This window comes from Chiloscyllium plagiosum, unplaced genomic scaffold, assembly GCF_037043375.1.
Source record: "Chiloscyllium plagiosum isolate Xiang-an unplaced genomic scaffold, Cpla_swu_hap1 HiC_scaffold_36, whole genome shotgun sequence".
Classification (NCBI taxonomy): domain Eukaryota; kingdom Metazoa; phylum Chordata; class Chondrichthyes; order Orectolobiformes; family Hemiscylliidae; genus Chiloscyllium; species Chiloscyllium plagiosum.
In genome coordinates this window covers 113,306-134,360 of record NW_028270174.1, presented here as the reverse complement: position 1 = coordinate 134,360, position 21,055 = coordinate 113,306, and the positions used below count along the sequence as shown (strand labels likewise).

At 43.5% G+C, this 21,055-nt stretch overlaps 1 protein-coding gene across 1 annotated transcript in view; it reads left to right on the top strand.

Annotated features, from left to right (window-relative positions):
* Positions 1-21,055, top strand: part of srp72 (signal recognition particle 72) — a 75,171-nt gene that overhangs the window by 10,135 nt on the left and 43,981 nt on the right. Inside the window, exons 4-7 of the mRNA XM_087979826.1 lie at positions 8,439-8,550; positions 17,390-17,421; positions 20,153-20,277; positions 20,371-20,428. Of these exons, the coding sequence (XP_087835952.1) occupies positions 8,439-8,550; positions 17,390-17,421; positions 20,153-20,277; positions 20,371-20,428 (327 nt within the window). The remainder of the gene's footprint in view (positions 1-8,438; positions 8,551-17,389; positions 17,422-20,152; positions 20,278-20,370; positions 20,429-21,055) is intronic.

Genomic DNA, 21,055 nt, shown 5'->3' with positions numbered 1-21,055 from the left:
ATATATCAGTGTAGATAGAGGAATGGCTAACTAATAGAAGTCAGAGATTTAGGGGAATGGGAGCATCTTTGGGATGGAAACTAGTAACTCGTGAAATGTCACTGGTTACTGCTGGGCTAAACTGCATTTATTTCAATGCAAGGGGCCTAACAGGGAAGGCAGATGAACTCGGGACATGGTTAGGAACATGGGACTGGGATATCATAACAATTACAGAAACATGGCTCAGGGATGGGTAGGACTGGCAGCTTAATGTTCCAGGATACAAATGCTACAGGAAGGATAGAAAGGGAGGCAAGAGAGGAGGGGCAGTGGCATTTCTGATAAGGAATAGCATTACAGCTGTGCTGAGGGAGGATATTCCTGGAAATACATCCAGGGAAGTTATTTGGGTGGAACTGAAAAATAAGAAAGGGATGATCACCTTATTGGGATTGTATTATAGACCACTAAATAGTCTGAGAGAAATTGAGAAACAAACTTGTAAGGAGATCTCAGTTATCTGTACGAATAATAGGGTGGTTAGGGTAGGGGATTTTAACTTCCAAACATAGACTGGGTCTGCCATAGTGTTAAGGGTTTAGATGGAGAGGAATTTAAGTGTGCACAAGAAAATCTTCTGATGCAGTATGTGGATGTACCTACTAGAGAAGATGCAAAATTTGACCTACTCTTGGGAAATAAGGCAGGGCAGGTGACTGAGGTGTCAGTGGGGGAAAACTTTGGGGCCAGCGACCATAATTTTATTAGATTTAAAATAGTGATGGAAAAGGATAGACCAGATCTAAAAGTTGAAGTTTTAAATTGGAGAATGGCCAATTTTGACAGTATTAGGCAAAAACTTTCGAAAGCTGATTGTACACAAATCTTTGAAAGTTGCCACCCAGGTAAATAGTGCGGTGAAGAAGGCATATGGCGTACTGGCTTTTATTGGTAGAGGAATTGAGTTCCGGAGTACTGAGGTCATGTTGCAGTTGTATAAGACTCTGGTGCGGCCACATCTGGAGTATTGTGTGCAGTTTTGGTCGCCATACTATAGGAAGGATGTGGAGGCACTGGAACTGGTGCAGAGGAGGTTTACCAGGATGTTGCCTGGTATGGTAGAAAGATCGTATGAGGAAAGGCTGAGGCACTTGGGGTTGTTTTCATTGGAGAAAAGAAGGTTTAGGGGTGACTTGATAGAGGTGTATAAGATGATTAGGGGTTTAGATAGGGTCGACAGTGGGAATCTTTTTCCACGTATGGAGTCCACGTATTACAAGGGGGCATAGCTTTAAATTAAGGGGTGGTAGGTATAGGACAGATGTTAGGGGTAGGTTCTTTACTCAGCGAGTCGTGAGTTCATGGAATGCCCTGCCAGTAGCAGTGGTGGACTCTCCCTCATTATGGGCATTTAAGCGGGCATTGGATAGGCATATGGAGGATAGTGGGCTAGTGTAGGTTAGGTGGGCTTGGATCGGCGCAACATCGAGGGCCGAAGGGCCTGTACTGCGCTGTATTCTTCTATGTTCTATGAGGCAGATGTTTGAAGGTAAAGGTATGGCTGGAAAATGGGAAGCCTTCAGAAATGAGATAACAAGAATCCAGACAAAGTATATTCCTGTTAGGGTGAAAGGAAAGGCCGGTAAGTATCCAAATGCCTCTTAAATGTTGCAATTGTACCAGCCTCCACCCCATCCTCTGGCAGCTCATTCCATACACTTACCAACCTCTGCGTGAAAAACTTGCCCCTTGGGTCTCTTTTATAGCTTTCCCCTCTCACCCTCAGCCTATGCCCTCTAGTTCTGGACTCCCCCACCCCGGGGAAAAGACTTTGCCTATTTATCCTATCCATGCCCCTCATAATTTTGTAAACCTCTATAAGGCCACCCCTTAGCCTCCAACGCTCCAGGGAAAATAGCCCCAACCTGTTCAGCCTCAACCTGAAGCTTAGATCCTCCAACCCTGGCAACATCCTTGTAAATCTTTTCTGAACCCTTTCAAGTTTCACAACATCTTTCCGATAGGAAGAAGATCAGAATTGCACATAATATTCCAACAGTGGCCTAATCAATGTCCTGTACAGCCCCAATATGACCTCCCAATTCCTGTACTCAATATTCTGACCAATAAAGGAAAGCATACCAAACGCCGCCTTCACTATCCTATCTACCTGTGACTCCACTTTCAAGGAGCTATGAACCTGCACTCCAAGGTCTCTTTGTTCAGCAACACTCCCTAGGACCTTACCATTAAGTGTATAAGTCCTGCTAAGATTTGCTTTCTCAAAACGCATTTATCTGAATTAAACTCCATCTGCCACTTCTCAGCCCATTGGCCCATCTGGTCCAGATCATGTTGTAATCTGAGATAACCCTTTTCGCTTAAGAGCGATATATTCCGAGGTCCACCTGGCTGACCTCGTGACAGTTACTACAGTGATGAACTGACTTCTTGAACCACTGCAGTCCATGTGCTGCAACAATGCTGTTAAGGTGGGTTTCCAAGATTTTGACGCAGTGACACTGAAGGAACAGTGATATATTTCCAAGTCAGGATGGTGAGTGGCTTGGAGGGAAACTTGTCATGGTGTTCCTATGTGTTGACTGCCCTTGTCCTTCTATATGGAAGTGGTCGTGGGTTTGGAAGGTTTTGTCAAAGGAGCCTTTGTAAATTCATGCAGTGCATCTTGTAGATAGTGTACACACTGTTGCTACTGAGCATCAGTAGTGAGGGAGTGAATGTTTATGGATGTGACGCCAATAAAGCTAGCTGTTTTGTCCTGGATAGTGTCCAGCTTCTCGTGTGTTGGAGTTGTCCCTGTCCAGGCAAATGGGGAGTATTCCATCACACTCCTGATTTTGTCTTGTCAATGGTGGACAGGCTCTGGGGAGTCAGGAGCTGTGTTATTTGCTATATTACTTACTCCTATCCTCTGACCTGCTCTTGAAGCCACTGTATTTATGTGGTGAGTCCAGTTCAATTTATAATCACTGGTAACTCCCAGAACATTGACAAGACTGCAGTTTAGTTTCTTCTAATCTCTTCTTTAATTTGGAGCTTGTTTTGTTCTTTTATCCCTGAAGTACCTTCAAATAAGCTATGGCATTAAAGGTACGAGAAAATAATCCTGTGGGTCACTGATTTGTCTTGGTTTAATAATAAAAGGTCTTGTATATCAGGTGCACCTTTCCCCAAAGAGCTTTATGGCCAATGGAATGTTTTTGGACGGTAGTCACTAGTGTGGTATAGGCAGCAAGCAGTCACAAGCCTATTGTGAAAGATAACCCCGTCGCTTGTTGGTAGTGGTACACTATATGAAGAACCTACACTGGAGATCTATAAAATCATTGGTGATAGTCAATGTCTTTTTCCTATTGTGGGGCATCCAAATCTAGAGGGCATAGGCTTAACGTGAGAAGGGGAAGATTTCAAAGGGGCCTGAGGGGTAACTTTTTCACAGAATTGTGTATGTATGGAACCAGCTGCCAGAGGAAGTGGTGGAGGCAGGTATAATTACAACATTTAAAAGGCTTCTGGATGAGTATATGAATAGGAGGGGTTTAGAGGGATATGGGCCAAAAGCTGGCAAATGAAACTTTGAAAACTGTCAACACTTCAGCAACCACTTTCTGTTACAGGTAATTTAGCAGGCTCATCACACTCTGGGTGAAGAAATTCCTCCTCCTCCTCTCAGTTCTAAATAGCCCACACTTAGACTGTGATCCCTGGTTTTAGATCCCTTTGTCATTGGGGACAATTTATCCTCTTGGAATTTTATAGGAGTTTTTGTGAGAAGCCCCTCATTCTTCTAAGATACAGTGAATATAGTCCTAACTGATAGTGTCTCTCAATACGTAAATCCAGCCATCCTAGGAATCAGTCTAGTAAACCTTTGATTCATTTGCTCATTGGGAAAATATTCTTCTTCTGATAGGGAGACCAAAACTGCACACAAATATGGTCTCACCAAGGCCGGTTACAATTGTAGCAAGACATTCTTGCTTCTGTACTTGAATCCTCTTGTGACGAAGGCCAAAATACCATTTCCTTTCTTCACTACCTGTGTGTTTACTTGCAACACCTGGTGTATAAAACCATTCACGTTGCAATACAGCTTCCTCTTTCTCAATTTATTGACATAAACTACCCTTCTGTTTTTGCTACTAAGAAGAATAACTTTACATTTGTTCACATTTTACTTCATCTGCCATGGATTTTTAGACTCACTCAGCTTGTTCATGAGAGAGAGGATACAGAATGGCATCCAGGAAAAGCTTTATAGCCAATATATAGAAACAAAGGTCATGATTCCCTTACTTTCCTTAAAGGAAGGAAATTGATCTGGGCAGCATGTAACTCCAGACCTGCTTTGAGGTTGACTGTTAAGTAAAGTGAAGTCCTTTCTTCATATTGAGCATGCCCTCCATCATATTGTTTGGCATATCACCATATGAAATGGGATAAACTTCAAACAGATAGAGCAGGTAAAAACTGGGTGTCCATGAAATGCCATTAGCCATATCGGAATTATACACCAATATAATCTGCAACGTTATGGTCCACTGCTTATCTGACTCTACCATGAGGCCAGGGATTCAATGAAGAGTGCAGGAGGACTTAGAAGGAGTAGCACCAGGAATACCTAAAAATGTCAGTTTGGTGAAGCTACACAATAGGGTTACTTGTTTGTCAGACAGCATATCAGCAAGTGATAGAGCTAAACAATTCCAGAATCAACATCAGTTTTAAGATATGCACTACTCAATGATGGTAGACAATTAAACAACTTAGTCAAAGAGGAGTCTCCGCATATATCTTCTTCCTCATTAATGAGTGAGTCCAACACATGAAGGCAAAAGATAAAGCTGAAGCATTTGTAGTAATCTCAGCTGGAATTGCTGAGTGGCTGATACATTTCAACCTCCTTTGGAGGACCCCAGCATTACAGATGCCAGAGTTCAGCCAATTTGATTTACGCAGTTCTTCCGTTCTGAAGAAGAATCACTGAACCTGAAATGTTAACTGTGCTTTCTCTCCACAGATCCTAAAGACTTGCTAAATTTTTCCAACAGTTTCTGTTTTTGTTTTTAAGTTATGGAAGGTGTCCACAACCAGGCTATTGAGCAGTAATTGTTTAGCAGTACCTGCTCACTGATACTCGATTTGGGCTCCACCAGAGACACTCGGGTCCTGGTCTCATTCCAGCCTTAGTTTAAACATGGACAAAAGAGCTTAATTCCACAGACAAGATGAAAGTGACTGCCCTTGACATTCAGTCTTAAATGGAACTAATTCAGTTTGGGAGACTTGGTCAGCGTGGACAGGTTGGACCAAAGGGTCTGTTTCCATGCTGTGTGACTCTATGCTATATAAGTGAGAATGGCATCTAAAGGCTTAAGCAAAACCTAAGTTACTGGGAATAAGGGGAAATCCCTTCACCAGTTAGAGTTATACCTGGCATAAAGGAAGATGGGTGTGGATATTGGTGGGCAGTCATCTCAGCTCTGGGACAGCACTGCAGGACTACCTCCGGATAGTGTTTGAAACCAAACCATCATCTGCTCTATGAAGGACACCCATCATAATGTCAGAGTGGGAATGTTCAAATGTTCAGTATTCATTGCATAATGATCAGCAGCATTCATGACTCCTTAGACACAGAAACCGTTTACGTCCAAAAGCAGCAAAACCTGGGCAAAATTCTTGGGTTGACAACTGGCAGGTAACATTTGCACCACACTAAAGGCACAATGTCCGTTTCCAATAAAGTGGAAACAAACTTTGATCCCATGACATTAGATGGCATCACGATCACAGAATCTCCCACTATTAACATCACAAGACTACAAGAGCTCCTCAGATGCTAGGAATTCCACAGTGAGTAACTCACCACTTGATACCCAAAGCCTAATGTAGTGCACAAGGCACAAGTCAGCACTATGCTAGACTACTCTGCGCTTAGTTGAATACATGCAACTCCAACAACACTCGAAGCCTAACACTGCCCAGAACAAAACAGCCCACTTGATTGACAACCTCTACTATCTACAAGTTGCACTTGTAGAATTCACCAAGGTTCCTTTGACAGCACCTTTCAAAGGCATTTCCACTGCCATCTGGAAGGACAAGGAGAACAGATTAATGAGCACACTGCCAGCTGCACATTTCCCTCCAGGTCACTTGCTATCCTGACTTGGAAATATTTTCCTGAGGCTTGGTGTCATTGGATCCAAACTTCAGAAATACCCTTCCTTATGGTAATGGTGTGTATCCACACCAAATGGACTTCCTTGTAATGGTTCAAGAAGGCACTTAATTATTCCCCATCAAGGGCAATTAGAAATTGGAATAGATGCTGACCCAGTCAGCATTCAATTTTTGGATACTTTCATTCCTGATGAGACTTTGTTGGAATGTAAAGAATTTTGAAAAATCGAAACTGATGCATCGACTGTCTTTGCAACGATCTTAGGAACCCATCAGGATCTGAGAACTTGTCAGCTATTTGTTCTAATATGTTTCTTGACTCCTTTTCCTTGCTAGTTGTAATTAAGTTCAAGGTTAGATCACATGGAATAAAGGAAGAACAAGCAATTTGAAGGCAGAACTGGCACAAAGGTAGAAGATACAAGGTGGTGATGGAGGGCTTTTTTTCAGACTGGAGGCCTGTGACCAGTGGTGTGCCTGTAGGATTAATGCTGGGTTTGCTGCTTTTCATCATTTATGTAAATGATTTGGATGTGAACCCAGGAGGTAAGGTTAGTAAGTTTGCAGATGACACCAAAATTGGAGCTGTAGTGAACAGCGAAGGTTACCTCCGTACCTCATGGGTGGCACAGTGCTCAGTGGTTAGCACTGCTGCCTCACAGCACCAGGTTCGATTCCAACCTCAGGTGACTGTCTGTGTGGAGTTTGCACATTCTCTCTGTGTCTGCGTGGGTTTCCTCCCACAATCCAAAAATGCACAGATCAGGTGAATTGGCCATGCTAAATTGCCCATAGTGTTAGGTGCGTCACTCAGAGGAAATAGGTCTGCGTGGTTTCTCTGGAGGGTTGCTGTGGAGGACTGGTTGGGCTGAAGGGCCTGTTTCCACACTCTAGGGAATCTATTCTAATTCTTGGAAGCAGAGTCATTGGCGACATTTAAGCGATTGACGGACATGCACAAGGATAGCAGTGAGTTGAGGTGTGTGTAGGTTAAGTTACTATATTTTACATTAGGATTAAACCTTGGCACAACATCGTGGGCCAAAGGGCCTGTTCTGTGCTGTACTTTTCTATGTAGTACGGTGGAATCTTGATCAGATGTGCCAATGGGCTGTGGAGTGGCAGATGGAGTTTAATTTACATTTATGTGAGTTGCTTCATTTTGGGAAGGCAAATTAGGGCAGAACATATACAGTTAAGAGAGTGTATAAGAGACTTATACACTAGATAGTGTTGCTGAACAAAGAGACCTTGGAGTGCAGGTTCATAGTTCCTTGGAAGTGGAGTCCCAAGTAGATAGGATAGTGAAGAAGGTATTTGGTATGCTTTCCTTTATTGGTCAGAGTATTGAGTACAGGAGTTGGGAGGTCATGTTGCGGCTGTATAGGACATTGGTTAGGCCACTGTTGGAATATTGCGTGCAATTCTGGTCTCGCTGCTATAGGATGTTGTGAAACTTGAAAGGGTTCAGAAAAGATTTAGAAGGATGTTGCCAGGGTTGGAGGATTTGAGCTATCGGGAGAGGCTGTACAGGCTGCGGCTACTTTCACTGGAGCATTGGAGGCTGAGGGGTGACCTTACTGAGTTGTATAAAATCATGAGGGCATGGATAAGGTAAATAGACGACGTCTTTTTCCTGGGGTAGAGGAATCCAAAACTAGAGGGCCTGAAATGAAGGTGAGAGGGGAAAGATTTAAAAGGGATCTGAGGAGCGATTTTTCCTCAGAGGGTGGTGTGTGCATGGAAGGAGCTGCCAGCGGAACTGGTGGAAGCTTTTAGAATTACAGCATTTAAAAGGCATCTGATTGGGTAGATGAATAGGAAGGGTTTAGAGGGATATGGGCCAAATGCTGACAAATGGGACTAGGTTTACCTTGGATACCTGGTCAGCATGGACAAATGGTCTGTTTGCATGCTGTATAGCTCTATGACCTAAGTTCCTCTCTCTCTTTCTCCTCTTATTTTACAAGTAATCAGAGAAAAGCACATCAGAATCACTGAATAAACTTAGAAATGTTAAGTGATACACTGGGCAGGTAAAAACTGATGTTTTGTGGCAGTATACCACTGAAGTCTCAATTTTAGTTCTACAAATATTAAAACTCTGCTAATTCTTAGTAATTGTATATGGGATTTTAAATTCTGTACTTGATTTGTCAATTTTTTAAGTAAATTCAATATTTCTCTAATAAATGGTTGTAACTTATCATTTATCAAAAAGTGTAGCATATTTTTGTTCTACTACACAGGACGATTTGGGTTTACCTGAAACTTCATATGAACTGTGTTACAATGTGGCCTGCACCTTGATTGGTGAGGGCAAGCTGCCTCAGGCCATGATTAAGCTTCAGAAAGCTGAAGGTAAGGACGTTGTGCATGAAGGAAGTTTTTAAAATTCTCTTCATGGGATGTGGGGTTCACTGGAAGACCAGAATGTGTTACCCTTCCCTCATTGGTTTGATTGTCTTAATGGGTCATTTCAGAGGGCAGTGAAGAGTTAACCACATTGCTGTAGTTCTGGAGTCAAATGAAAATGAGACCAAATAAGAATAGCAGACGTCATTCCCTAACTGACATTAGTGAATCACATGGGGTTGTATGATAATCAACAGTTGTCAAGGTAACCATTGCTAAGACAAGTCTTACATTTCAGATTTATTAACTGAATTTGAATATGGGGAGGCAGTGCCATGTTGTATTCCTGCTGGACTATTAATCCAGAAACTCAGCTAATTTTCTGGATGGAGGTTTGCTCACTGAGCAGGAAGGTTTTTTTAGATGTTTCGTCACCATTCTAGGTAACATCTTCAGTGAGCATCCGGATGAAGCATGGATGGTGTAGCCAGCTTTCTAGTCACGCGTTTGGGTTTCCTTGGGTTGTTGCCATTTCCTGTGGTGATGCCATTTCCTGTGGTTCTTCTCATTGAATGGTAAATGGGATCCAAGTCAATCTGTTTGTTGTTTGAGTTCTGGTTGGAATGCCATGCTTCTTGGAACTCTTGTGCCTATTTCTATTTGGCTTGTCCTCGGATAGATGTGTTGTCCCAGTCAAAGTGGTGTCCTTTCTCATTCGTATGTAAGGATACGTGAGAGTGGGTCATGTCGTTTTGTGGCTACTTGATGTTCATGTATCTTGGTGGCTAGTTTTCTGTCTGTTTGTCCAATGTAGTGTTTGTTACAGTTCTTGCATGATATTTTGTAAATGACATTAGTTTTGCTTGTCTGTAAGGGGTCTTTCAAGTTCATTAGCTGCTGTTTTAGTGTGTTGGGTTTGTGGGCTACAATGATGCCAAGGGGTCTGAGTAGTCTGGCAGTCATTTCCGAGATGCCTTTGATGTAGGGGAGAGTGGCTAGAGTTTCTGGATGTGTTTTGTCTGCTTGTTTGGATTTGCTCAGAAATCGGCGGACTGTCATTGGGACCCATTCTTTTTGGATACCTGGTATAGGTGATTTTCCTCTGCTCTTCGTAGTTCCTCTGTGCTACAGTGTGTGTTGCTCGTTGAAATAATGTTCTGATGCAACTTCATTTGTGGATGTTGGGGTGATTGCTTCTGTAGTTCAATATTTGGTCCGTATGTGTTGTTTTCCTGTGGACACTGATTTGAAGTTCCCCATTGGCTATTTGCTCTGCTGCGACTTCTAAAAATGGCAGTTTGTTGTTGTTTTCCTCCTCTTTAGTGAATTTTATGTCAATAAGGGTATTATTGATGATCTTGAAAGTTTCCTCTAATTTGTTTCATTTAGTGATGACCAAAGTGTCATCCAAGTAGCAGACCCAAAGTTTGGGTTAGATGTTTGGCAGAGCTGTTTGTTTGAGTCTCTGCATTACTGTCTCTGCTAAGAATCCTGATATTGGAGATCCCATGGGTGTTCTGTTGGTTTGTCTGTAGGTTTTGTTGTTGAAGGTGAAGTGGGTGGTAAAGCATAGGTCCCTCGCTTGACAATATTGTCCTTGTTGATGAAGTTGGTGGTGTTTGGTGTATGTGTCGTGGGTCTTCTAATAGTGTAGTCAGTGTTTCCTTGGTCAGGTTGATGTTGATGGATGTCAGCGCTGAAAAATGTGTTGCTGGAAAAGCGCAGCAGGTCAGGCAGCATCAAAGGAGCAGGAGAATCGACGTTTCGGGCATAAGCCCTTCTTCAGGAATGAGGAAGGTGTGCCAAGCAGGCTAAGATAAAAGGTAGGGAGGAGGGACTTGGGGGAGGGGCGTTGGGAATGCGATAGATGGAAGGAGGTTAAGGTGAGGGAGATAGGCCGGAGTGGGGGTTGGGGGCAGAGAGGTCAGGAAGAAGATTGCAGGTCAAGAAGGCGGTGCTGACTCTGAGGGTTGGGACTGAGAAAAGGTGGGGGGAGGAGAAATGAGGAAGCTGGAGAAATTTGCATTCATCCCTTGTGGTTGGAGGGTTCCTCGGCGGAAGATGAGGCGCTCTTCCTCCAGGCGTCGTGTTACCATGGTCTGGCGATGGAGAAGGCCAAGGACCAGCATGTCCATGGCGGAGTGGGAGGGGGAGTTGAAGTGTTCAGTCACGGGACGGTTGGGATGTTTGGTCCGGGTGTCCCAGAGGTGTTCTCTGAAACGTTCCGCAAGTAGGCGGCCTGTCTCCCCATTGTAGAGGAGGCCACATCGGGTGCAGCGGATGCAGTAAATGATGTGGAGGTGCAGGTGAATTTGTGACTGATATAGAAGGATCCCTTGGGGCCTTAGAGGGAAGTGAGGGGGGAGGTGTGGACGCATGTTTTGCATTTCTTGCGGTTGCAGGGGAAGATGCCGGGAGTGGAGGTTGGGTTGGTGGGGGGTGTGGACCTGACGAGGGAGTCGCGGAGGAAGTGGTCTTTCCAGAACACTGATAGGGGAGAGGAGAGAAATATATCCTTGGTGGTGGGGTCTGTTTGGAGGTGGCGGAAATGAAGAAGGATAATACGATGTATCTGGAGGTTGGTTGGGTGGTAGGTGAGGAACAGTGGGATTCTGTCCTGGTGGCGATTGGAGGGACGGGGTTCAAGGGCAGAGGAACGGGAAGTGGAGGAGATGCGGTGGAGAGCATTTGTCAACAACGTTGGAGGGGAAATTGCAGTCTTTGAAGAAGGAGGCCATCTGGGTTGTATGGTATTGGAATTGGTCCTCCTGGGGGCGGAGGCGAAGGAATTGGGAATATGGGATGGCGTTTTTGCAGGGGGCAGGGTGGGAGGAGGTTTAATCTAGGTAGCTGTGGGCATCGGTCGGTTTGTAGTAAACGTCCGTGTTGAGTCGGTCTGTGTTGAGTTCTCCTAGTTGATGAATGTCAACAAGGCTGTTTCGTCAAAGGAGACCATTATTTCACCCTCTTCTATCTTGGTGTCTTTGGTCTTGAGGAATTCTTGGGTAGAGTGGATGGAGTGGCGTGAGTCTTCTACTAAGTGTTTTAGTCTTTGGTGTCGTTCCTCGGCCAATCTGTAAGTTGGTGTTCTAGGTAGCAAGACTGTGGATCTGAGGAGGGTTCCTGGTTTGTGAACTTTGAGTAATCCATAGAAGTGCGGTGTGTTGGATCCATCTGGTTTCATTTTTTGGAAGTTGGTCCTATTTATTTCTCCGGATTTGTGAAGTTTTTTTGAGTAGGGCTGTGATTTGATTCTCTAGTTGTGGGGTCGGGTCTGTCACCACTTGTTGGTAACTGTTGATATTTGCAAGTAGTGCGTTTGCTTTCTCTTTGATTTCCAATTGCCATTCCATCAACCAACACATTGACTTGGTCCCATTTACCATCCACTGATAAAAAGAACAGGAAATGACCACACCATTGGAGATGACATTACCAGAGGAAATGACATCGCCAACTCAAGGAAACCCAAACACGTAACTAGAAAATGGCTATACCCCTAGTGCTTCATTTGGAGGCTCACTGAAGATGCTACCTAGTATGGTGACTAAATGTCTGAAAACGAACCTTCTAGCTTAGCGAGCAAGCCTACATCCGGAACCACAACCTGAACTGCTAGTCTTCTCAAAACACGCTAACTCAGCTAATGATTTGGGATCCCAAGTTCAAATCCTGCCATGGCCGATGGTGGAATTTGAAGTCAACCGACAAAATCTGGAATTAAGACTGTACTGATGACCACGAAACCGTTGTCACTTGGTGGAAAAATCCATCTGACTCACTAACATTCTTCAAGGAAGGAAATCTGCCGTCCTCACCTGTTCTGACCTGCATGTGATTTTAGACCCACAGCCATTCCATTGACTCTCAACTGCCCTCTGAAGTGGCCTACCAAACCATTCTAGTGTGTGACTTGCTGCAAAGATGCAACAAAGAAATGAAACTGGACAGACCACCTGCCATCAACTTAGGCACCAGAAAAGACAAAAACAGAAACAACTCTGTTAACTCTGCAAAGTCCTCTTTACTAACATTTTAGCTAGTGCTAAAAGTAAAAGAGCTGTTTCAGACACAAGTCGAACAATAGTCTGATAAATCATGGAACAATATCATGGAATTATACTTTAGAGACAATGTCCCAGACACTGCCATCACCATCTCTAACTACGTCCTATCTCACTGGTTGGACAAACCTGGCAGAGGTGGTGGCATGGTGATATGCATTCAGGTGGGAATTGCCTTGAGTCCTCATTGTTGACTGCAGACTCTATGATATCTCATGGCTTCAGGTTAAACAAGGGCAATGAATTCCTGTTGATTAGTGCATACTGGCTGATGAATTGATACTCAGCCATGTGGAACAACACTTGGAGGCAGCACTAACAGTGGCGAGGATGAGTTACGGTGGAAGATTTCAAAGTCCTTTGTCAAGAGTGGCTCGGTTGCAGTGCCACTGTTTGAGCTGGTGGATCCTAAAGGACATAGCTGCTAGACTGTGTGTAGCAGACAGGGAGGGAACAAACGAGAGAAAAATATACTTGACCTCAACCATACCAATCTGTCAATGCAGATGCTCTGTCCATGCAACTATCAGTAAGAGTGACCGCTGTGGAGACGAAGTTCCGCTTTCACATTGAGAATAACCTCCATTATTTTGTGTGGCACTATCACTGTGCTAAATGGGGCAGACCTCATACAGATCTAGTAACTCTCGACTGGGCATCCATGATGTGCTGTGGGCCACTAAGAGCAGCAGAATTGTACTCCAGCACAATCGGTGACCGTATGTCTCAGCATATACCCCACTCAGCCATTACCATCAAGCCAGAGGATCAACCCTGTTTCAATGAACAGTAAGATAGTCATGTCAGGAGCAGCATCAGGCATATCTATAAATGAGGCATCGATCTAATGAAGCTACCAAAAGGCATAAGCAGCAAGTGGTAGACACCACTAAGTGATTCACAACCAACAGATTAGATCCAAACTCTGCAGTCATAGAGATGTGCAGCATGGAAACAGACCTTTTGGTCCAACACGTCCATACCAACCAGATATCCCAAACCAATCTAGTCCCACCTGCCAGCACCTGGCCCATATCCCTCCAAACCATTCCTATTCATATACCCATCCAAATGCTTTTTAAATGTTGCAATTGTACTAGCCTCCACCACTTCCTCTGGCAGCTCATTACATGGACGTATCTCACTCTGAGTGAAACTATTGCCCCTTAGGTCTCTTTTCTATCTTTCCCCTCTCACCCTCAACCTATGTCTTCTAGTCCTGGACTCTCCCACTTTGTCTATTTATCCTATCCATGCTCCTCATGATTTTATAAACCTCAATGAGGTCACCCCTCAGCCTCCGACACTTCAGGGTCAGCCTACTCAACCACCCTCTATAGCTCACATTCTCCAACCCTGGCGACATCCTTGTAAACCTTTTCTGAACCCTTTCAAATTCCACAGCATTCTCCTGAAAGGAGGGAGATCAAAATTGCGTGCACTGTTCCAAAAGTGGCTGAACCAATTTCCTGTACAGCCACAACATGACCTCTCAACTCCTGTACTCAATATTCTGACCAATAAAAGAAAGCATACCAAACGCCTTCTTTACTATCCTATCTACCTGCGACTCCACTTTCAAGGAGCTATGAACCTGCACTCCAAGGTTTCTTTGTTCAGCATCTCTCCCTAGGACCTTACCATTAAGTGTATTGGTCCTGCTAAGATTTGCTTTCCCAAAATGCAGCACCTCATATGTAGCTAAATTGAACTCCATCAGCCACTTCTCAGCCCATTGGCCCATCTGATCAAGATCCTGTTGTAATCTGAGGGAACCTACTTCGCTGTCACCACACCTCCAACCTTAATGTCATCGCAAATTTACTAACCCATCCTTCTACACCCTCATCCAGGTCATTTATTAAAATGGTAAATATCAGTGGCCCCAAAACAGATCCTTGCGGTACACCATGAGTAATTGCACTCCAGGATGAACATTTCCCATCAACCACCACCCTCTGTCTTCTTTCAGCTAGCCAATTTCTGATCCAACCCTCAATCCCATGCGTCCGTATTTTGTGCAGTAGCCTATCGTGGGGAACCATGGGCATTACCTAAATCCATATACACCACACCAACCGCTTTACCCTCATCCACCTGTCTGGTCACCTTCTCAAAGTACTCAATAAGGTTTGTGAGGCACAACCTACCCTTCACAAAACCTTGTTGACTATCCCTAATCAACTTATTCCTTTCTAGATGATCATAAATCCTATCCATTATAACCTTTTCTAACACTTTACCCATAACTGAAGTAAGGCTCACTAGTCTATAATTACTAGGGTTGTCTCTACTCCCCTTCCTGAACAAGGGGTCAACATTTGCTATCCTCCAGTGTTCTGGCACAATTCCTGTAGAAAATGATGTAAAGATCAAAGCTAAAGGCTCTGCAATCTCCTATAAACCTATGATAAATTCTATCCAGACCAGGGGACTTACCTATTTTTCACACTTTCCAGATTGGCTAAAACCTCCTCCTTGTGAACCTAAATCCCATCTAGTCTAGTAGCTTGTATCTCTGTATTCTCCTTGACAGCATTGTCTTTTTCCACTGTGAATGCTGATGAAAAATCTTCATATACCGCTTTCCCTATCCCTTTGGACTCCACACTCAACTTCCCACTAGTGTCCTTGATTGGCCCTAATCTTACTCTAGTCATTCTTTTCTGCCTGATATACCTATAGAAGGCTTTAGGGTTGTCCTTGATCCTACCTGCCAACGACTTCTCATGTCCCCTCCTGGCTCCTCTTAGTTCTCTCTTTAGGTCTTTCCTGGCTGACTTGTAACTTTCAAGTGCCCTAACTGAACCTTCACATGTCATTCTAACATAAGACTAATTATTCCGCTTGACAAGAAATTCAAATTCTTTAGTAAACCATGGCTACCTCGTTCGACCACTTCCTTCCTGCCTGACAGGGACATAGTTATCAAGGTTCCCTGACGTTGAAGTAGACACACTTCAAATCACCTTCCTGCTTGCCAGTGCGCACTCAGAACCTTAAAACCTTACTTCTGACCTCACTACTCTCAACCTCCTAGACACTGGAACTAAAATTTAGGTTTCCATACTCCTGCTAAATTAGTTTAAACCCTCTCAATGAGCATTCGCAAATTTCCACCGCAGGATGTTGGTACCCCTCTGATTTAGGTGTAGCCCATCCTGTTTTGAGGTCCCACCTACCCCAGAATGAGTCCCAGTTATCCAGGTATCCGAAACCCTCCCTCCTGCACCATCCCTGTGGCCATATGTTCCACTCCCCTCTCTTCCTATTCCTCACCTGGCTAGCACGTGACACGGTTAACAAACCAGAAATGATAACCTTGTTCTAGCTCTAAGCTTTCACCGTAGCTCCCTGAATTTCTGCCTTCGATCCCCATTCCTTTTCCTACCTATGTTACTAGTGCCTATGTGGGGCTGCTCACCCTCCCCGGAGAAAGTGAGGTCTGCAGATGCTGGAGATCAGAGCTGAAAATGTGTTGCTGGAAAAGCGCAGCAGGTCAGGCAACTCCTCTATATTGGGGAGACAGGCCGCCTACTTGCGGAGCGTTTCAGAGAACACCTCTGGGACACCCGGACCAACCAAACCAACCACCCTGTGACTCAACACTTCAACTCCCCCTCCCACTCCACCAAGGATATGCAGGTCTTTGGACTCTTCCATCGCCAGACCACAACAACACGACGGTTGGAGGAAGAGCGCCTTATCTTCCGCCTCGGAACCCTCCAACCACAAGGGATGAACTCGGATTTCACCAGTTTCCTCATTTTCCCCTCCCCCCACCTTGTCTCAGTAAAATTCCTCGAACTCAGCACCGCCTTCCTAACCTGCAATCTTCTTCCTGACCTCTCCGCCCCCACCCCACTCTGACCTATCACCCTCACCTTGACCTCCCTCCACCTATCGCATTTCCAACGCCCCTCCCCCAAGTCCCTCCTCCCTACCTTTTATCTTAGCCTGCTGGACACACTTTCCTCATTCCTGAAGAAGGGCTTATGCCCGAAACGTCGATTCTCCTGTTCCCTGGATGTTGCCTAACCTGCTGCGCTGTTCCAGCAACACATTTTCTGCTCCCCCCTCCCCCTCAAGGATCTAGAAAATATGATCAGACACATCACGAACCCTGGCATTTGGGAGGCAAATGCCAAACATGAGTGTCTCTTGTTCCCACAGAACTTCCTATATATCCCCCTAACTATGGAATCCCCAATGACTAATGCTCTGCTCTTCTCTTCTCTTTCCTCCTCCTACCCCCCCCCCCCACCCCTTCCCTTCTGAGCAACAGGGACAGACTCTGTGCCAGAGACCTGTACCCCATGGCTTGCCCCTGATAAGTTGTCCCCCCCCCTCCCCCCCCAAATAGTATCCAAAATGGTATGCTTGTTATTGAAAGGAACAGCCACAAGTGATCCCTGTACTGTCTGCTAGTTCCCTTTCCATCCCTACAGCACATGGATTACAGCAGTTCAAGAAGCCAGTTCACTGTTACCTTTGTCAGGGCAACTACAGACAGGCCAGCTATTGAAGCCCACATCCCTTGGGCTAATTAAAAAAGAAATTCCACCAGTTACAGTGGTGGGATTTGGACCCAAGTTCCCAGATCATTAGCCTGGAATGTTAGTCTCATGGCATTAACGCTGTCACTAATTTGCTACAAATTGATAAATGAATCATGTGTGTTATAACATTAAAAATAACAATAAAACCCAACAAAGTACTGAGCACAAGTAGGAGTCAATAAAAATTGAGTCTTGTATTCATCATATGATTTTTTGTTTCAGAACTCTGTCGACAGTCTTATTCAGAGGATACTGTGAGTATTTCAAAGTAGTGATCTTAGACTGACTAAAATATATTGATTTTAGTGTAGATTGATATAGGTTCTCTCCATAATAGTGGCACAGAAGGCAACTTGGGTCTCAAATTCTTTCAGCTCAGAAATAAACAAGATGGTTTACAATATTTTTCCAACAGGAATGCAGTGTTGTACTTTTGTGTCAATTTTATGAAGGTCCCTTAAGAATGAAAGAACCTTCTATTCAATGTATTGCTCATGCCATGGTATTGATAGGAAGGTCCATGGTTTCATTCCTTTTCCTGGAGAATTGGTGTATCTTGATAAGGTGCAATAATTGTTCTTAGCATTGTTGGATTAGGCTGAGAGGTATCTCTGAAGGATACCTGTTTTATTGTGTGGTGCTCCCAGCAAGTGATGCCCGTTGAAGTGCTGCCGGCATCCATGAGACCACATACCAACAAAGAGGATCACCCTTTAAAAAAGGATGATCAAAAAGTTACAAATAAGAAGTATGTTTGATAGAAAACTTTAAACAAAATATGCTTCAATACTTTTTTTGGTGCAGGTTTTTCAATTTAGATGCAAGGCAAATATTTTTAGATTGTAAATTATGTTTACGAAAAGCAGCCTTGATTTTGACATTTTTGAGTGCTCTAAAGTGTTTCTAATTTATAATTGACAAATTGTTATTTTGTTTGCCTACAGTAGTATGAATTGTTTTCCAAATATTCCAGTATTAGTATTTCATTTAACCCTTTACATGTTTTTTGACTTTGACTTTTGTGCACAACTGCTTCCACACGCTGCCTTCACAGCAGGATCTCCTGTTGCTGCTACTTTGAAACTTCCCTAACTGCAGGCAATCCCTTGGAATTTTTTAATTTTAGAAAGATACTGTGCTTCCATCTGGTGTCATTTGGGGTAGATTGGAAATTCCCCTTCAACTCACCCCTTGTTACTTCATTATGTGATCCTTATCCCTATTGCTTTCTTTTCTAATTCTAAAATATGCTAGCGATATATTACTTTGGAACAAGGGCCATAATAATCTCAGCTTGCAGGTGCACCGGTTGCATTGGAAATTGTGGGAGTGTTGGTACCAGTGACAATGTGAACAATATTTGATAGTCTACCTGAACTTTTACTGGATATTACATGCAGGATTGGTTTACTGGTTGAAACTTTGAAAGCATTTGTGCAACAATATGGCATATCCTGATTCATTGTGTGATGACATTTTCTTTTTGTATTAATTCTTGCACTGTGCAAGCCAGCCATCTGAATTTTGCAACATTTAGAAGTTAAAACAGTTTGCTGCATTTACATATTGGTTTTGTTGGTTACATTCAAAATTTCTTATTAATAACAATGGGGCTTGTTTTCCAGCACCACTCTAATCCAGACAAAGTTTTCAACAGGCCACTCAACAATTCCAAGATTACTGAACAGTCAGTTTTAGATATTTGGATGGAAGCAGTCAAATATAAGGTCATAGCTGTTAGTTAGGTGCTGAGGCACAGAAATAAGAGGCTGCATCCCAATAAAGTGCTGCTCCAAGCTGTTAGGACTCGGAAGATGTATGTGGAGTTGGGAAGCATACTGGATTTTGCTGTTAGGGTTCAGGAAAAGCCCTGGCAGCTGTGGGAGCTGTAAAAGGCTAGAGGTCATTAATAGCTCCGTTTGGCTGAGAGCAAAAGTGAAGGGAGTCAATAAGCCGTAATGGCATTGTGCAGCTGAGCAAGGTTCGAGCTCAGAGAAAAGCAGAGAAAGTACCAGCTTAGTGAGGTTAGCTGTCTACAGATAAACTGATGTGCCTTTAAATAGGTCCTGGAGTGCAATTTCCAGAATAGAGGCAAGTGCAGCCCTGATTGGAGAGTGAACTATCAGAATGTGAGCTTTGAAGGGACTTCCCAGGCTGGGTCATTGAAAATGAAGGCACTGGGATCCTGAGTGTCATTATCATCTGGATGACTGATGAGAAATCTGGTGAGGATTTGTCTTTATCACAGTTGCCATTTGATGTGCTCTGTGGGTGATCAACTACAGTGTGTCTGTGAGCCATTATTTACCTTGGGTTGGTTCTAACTGGAAGTTAGAATGCAAGTTGTGTGTGTTTGTATTACTGTTATAACTTTATTACTGCATCGTAACAGTATTGTTGGTTGTTCAAAATGATGGAATATTGTTGGTTTATTCTCTCATTAAATGCCTTGCTACTCTCATTTCTCTGGATAACTGGTCCCAGGCTGGATTGTGACATAAAATCTGGGATCCTAACAGTTATGTGACACTTGAGGCGGCACGGCAGCACAGCGGTTAGCACTGCTGCCTCACAGCGCCAGAGACCCGGGTTCAATTCCCACCTTGGGCAACTGTGTGTGGAGTTTGCACTTTCTCCCCATGTCTGCGTGGGTTTCCTCCGGGTGCTCCGGTTTCCTCCCACAGTGCAAATATGTACAGGTTAGGTGAATTGGTCATGTTAAATTGCCCGTAGTGTTAGGTGAAGGGGTAAATGTCGGGGAATGGGTCTGGGTGGGTTGCTTTTCAGAGGGTCGGTGTGGACTTGTTGGGCCGAAGGGCCTGTTTCCACACTAAGTAATCTAAACAGTAATCTAATCTAATCTTTGCTGAGAATGTACATTCTGTAAAAAGTTTCCAAATGTTGATTTTTAATTTCAAAAGGTGAATATATTTTCCTCCTGAACACACGCAATTCTAATGTACTGATAATCCATTTCATTTATAGGATATAAGCGATGAAGAGATTGATGCTGAACTGGCAATAATTCATGCTCAGATGGCTTATGTTATGCAACTCCAGGGGTGGAATGATGATGCTTTGCAACTTTACAATCAAGTGATAAAGTTGAAGTAAGCAATAAAAAGTTGGGATCATATATTTAGAATGTTTAAAAATATGTTCCTGAGTTGGAGTCATGTCTAAGTTTTGTTCCTCTTTTGAAGGCCCTCCGATGTTGGACTGCTTGCTGTAACTGCCAATAATATCATCACCCTCAACAAGGTACTTTATCCATGAGTCCATGTTCAGGCTCAACTTTAAGGAATGTCTGTTGATATTTAATTATCAACGTAATACCAAACCTTAACCAGGCTTTTTCCAGAATTTCAATGATTTGCCTATTATAGGGTTCAAAGTGGCCTGATCGGACAATCAGCATGTATTTGCAAAGAGGGAATCGTGCTTGACAAATTACTAGAATTCTTCCAGAATTTAACTGGTAGTGTTGATGAAGTGGAACCAGTTGATGTAGTTTATTTAGACTTTCAAAATGTTTTCGACAAAGTCCCACATAAGTGACTAATGTAAAAAGTGAAAGTTCATGGGATTGGGGTAGTGTATTGAGATGGATAAAAAAAGAATTGGTTGGCAAACAGAAAACAAAAAGTGGAATAAAAGGATCTTTTTCCAAATGGCAGGCAGTAACTATTGGAGTACAGGGATCAATCCTGACACCCCAGCTTTTCACAATATATGTTAATGATTTGGATGAGGAAACTAAATGTAATACCTTCAAATTTGGAGATGACACAAAGCTAAGTGGGCAGGTGAGCTTATGAGGAGAATGCAGAGATGTGATTTGGACAAGCTGAGCAAATGCATATCAGGTGAAGTATAATTTGACTAAAT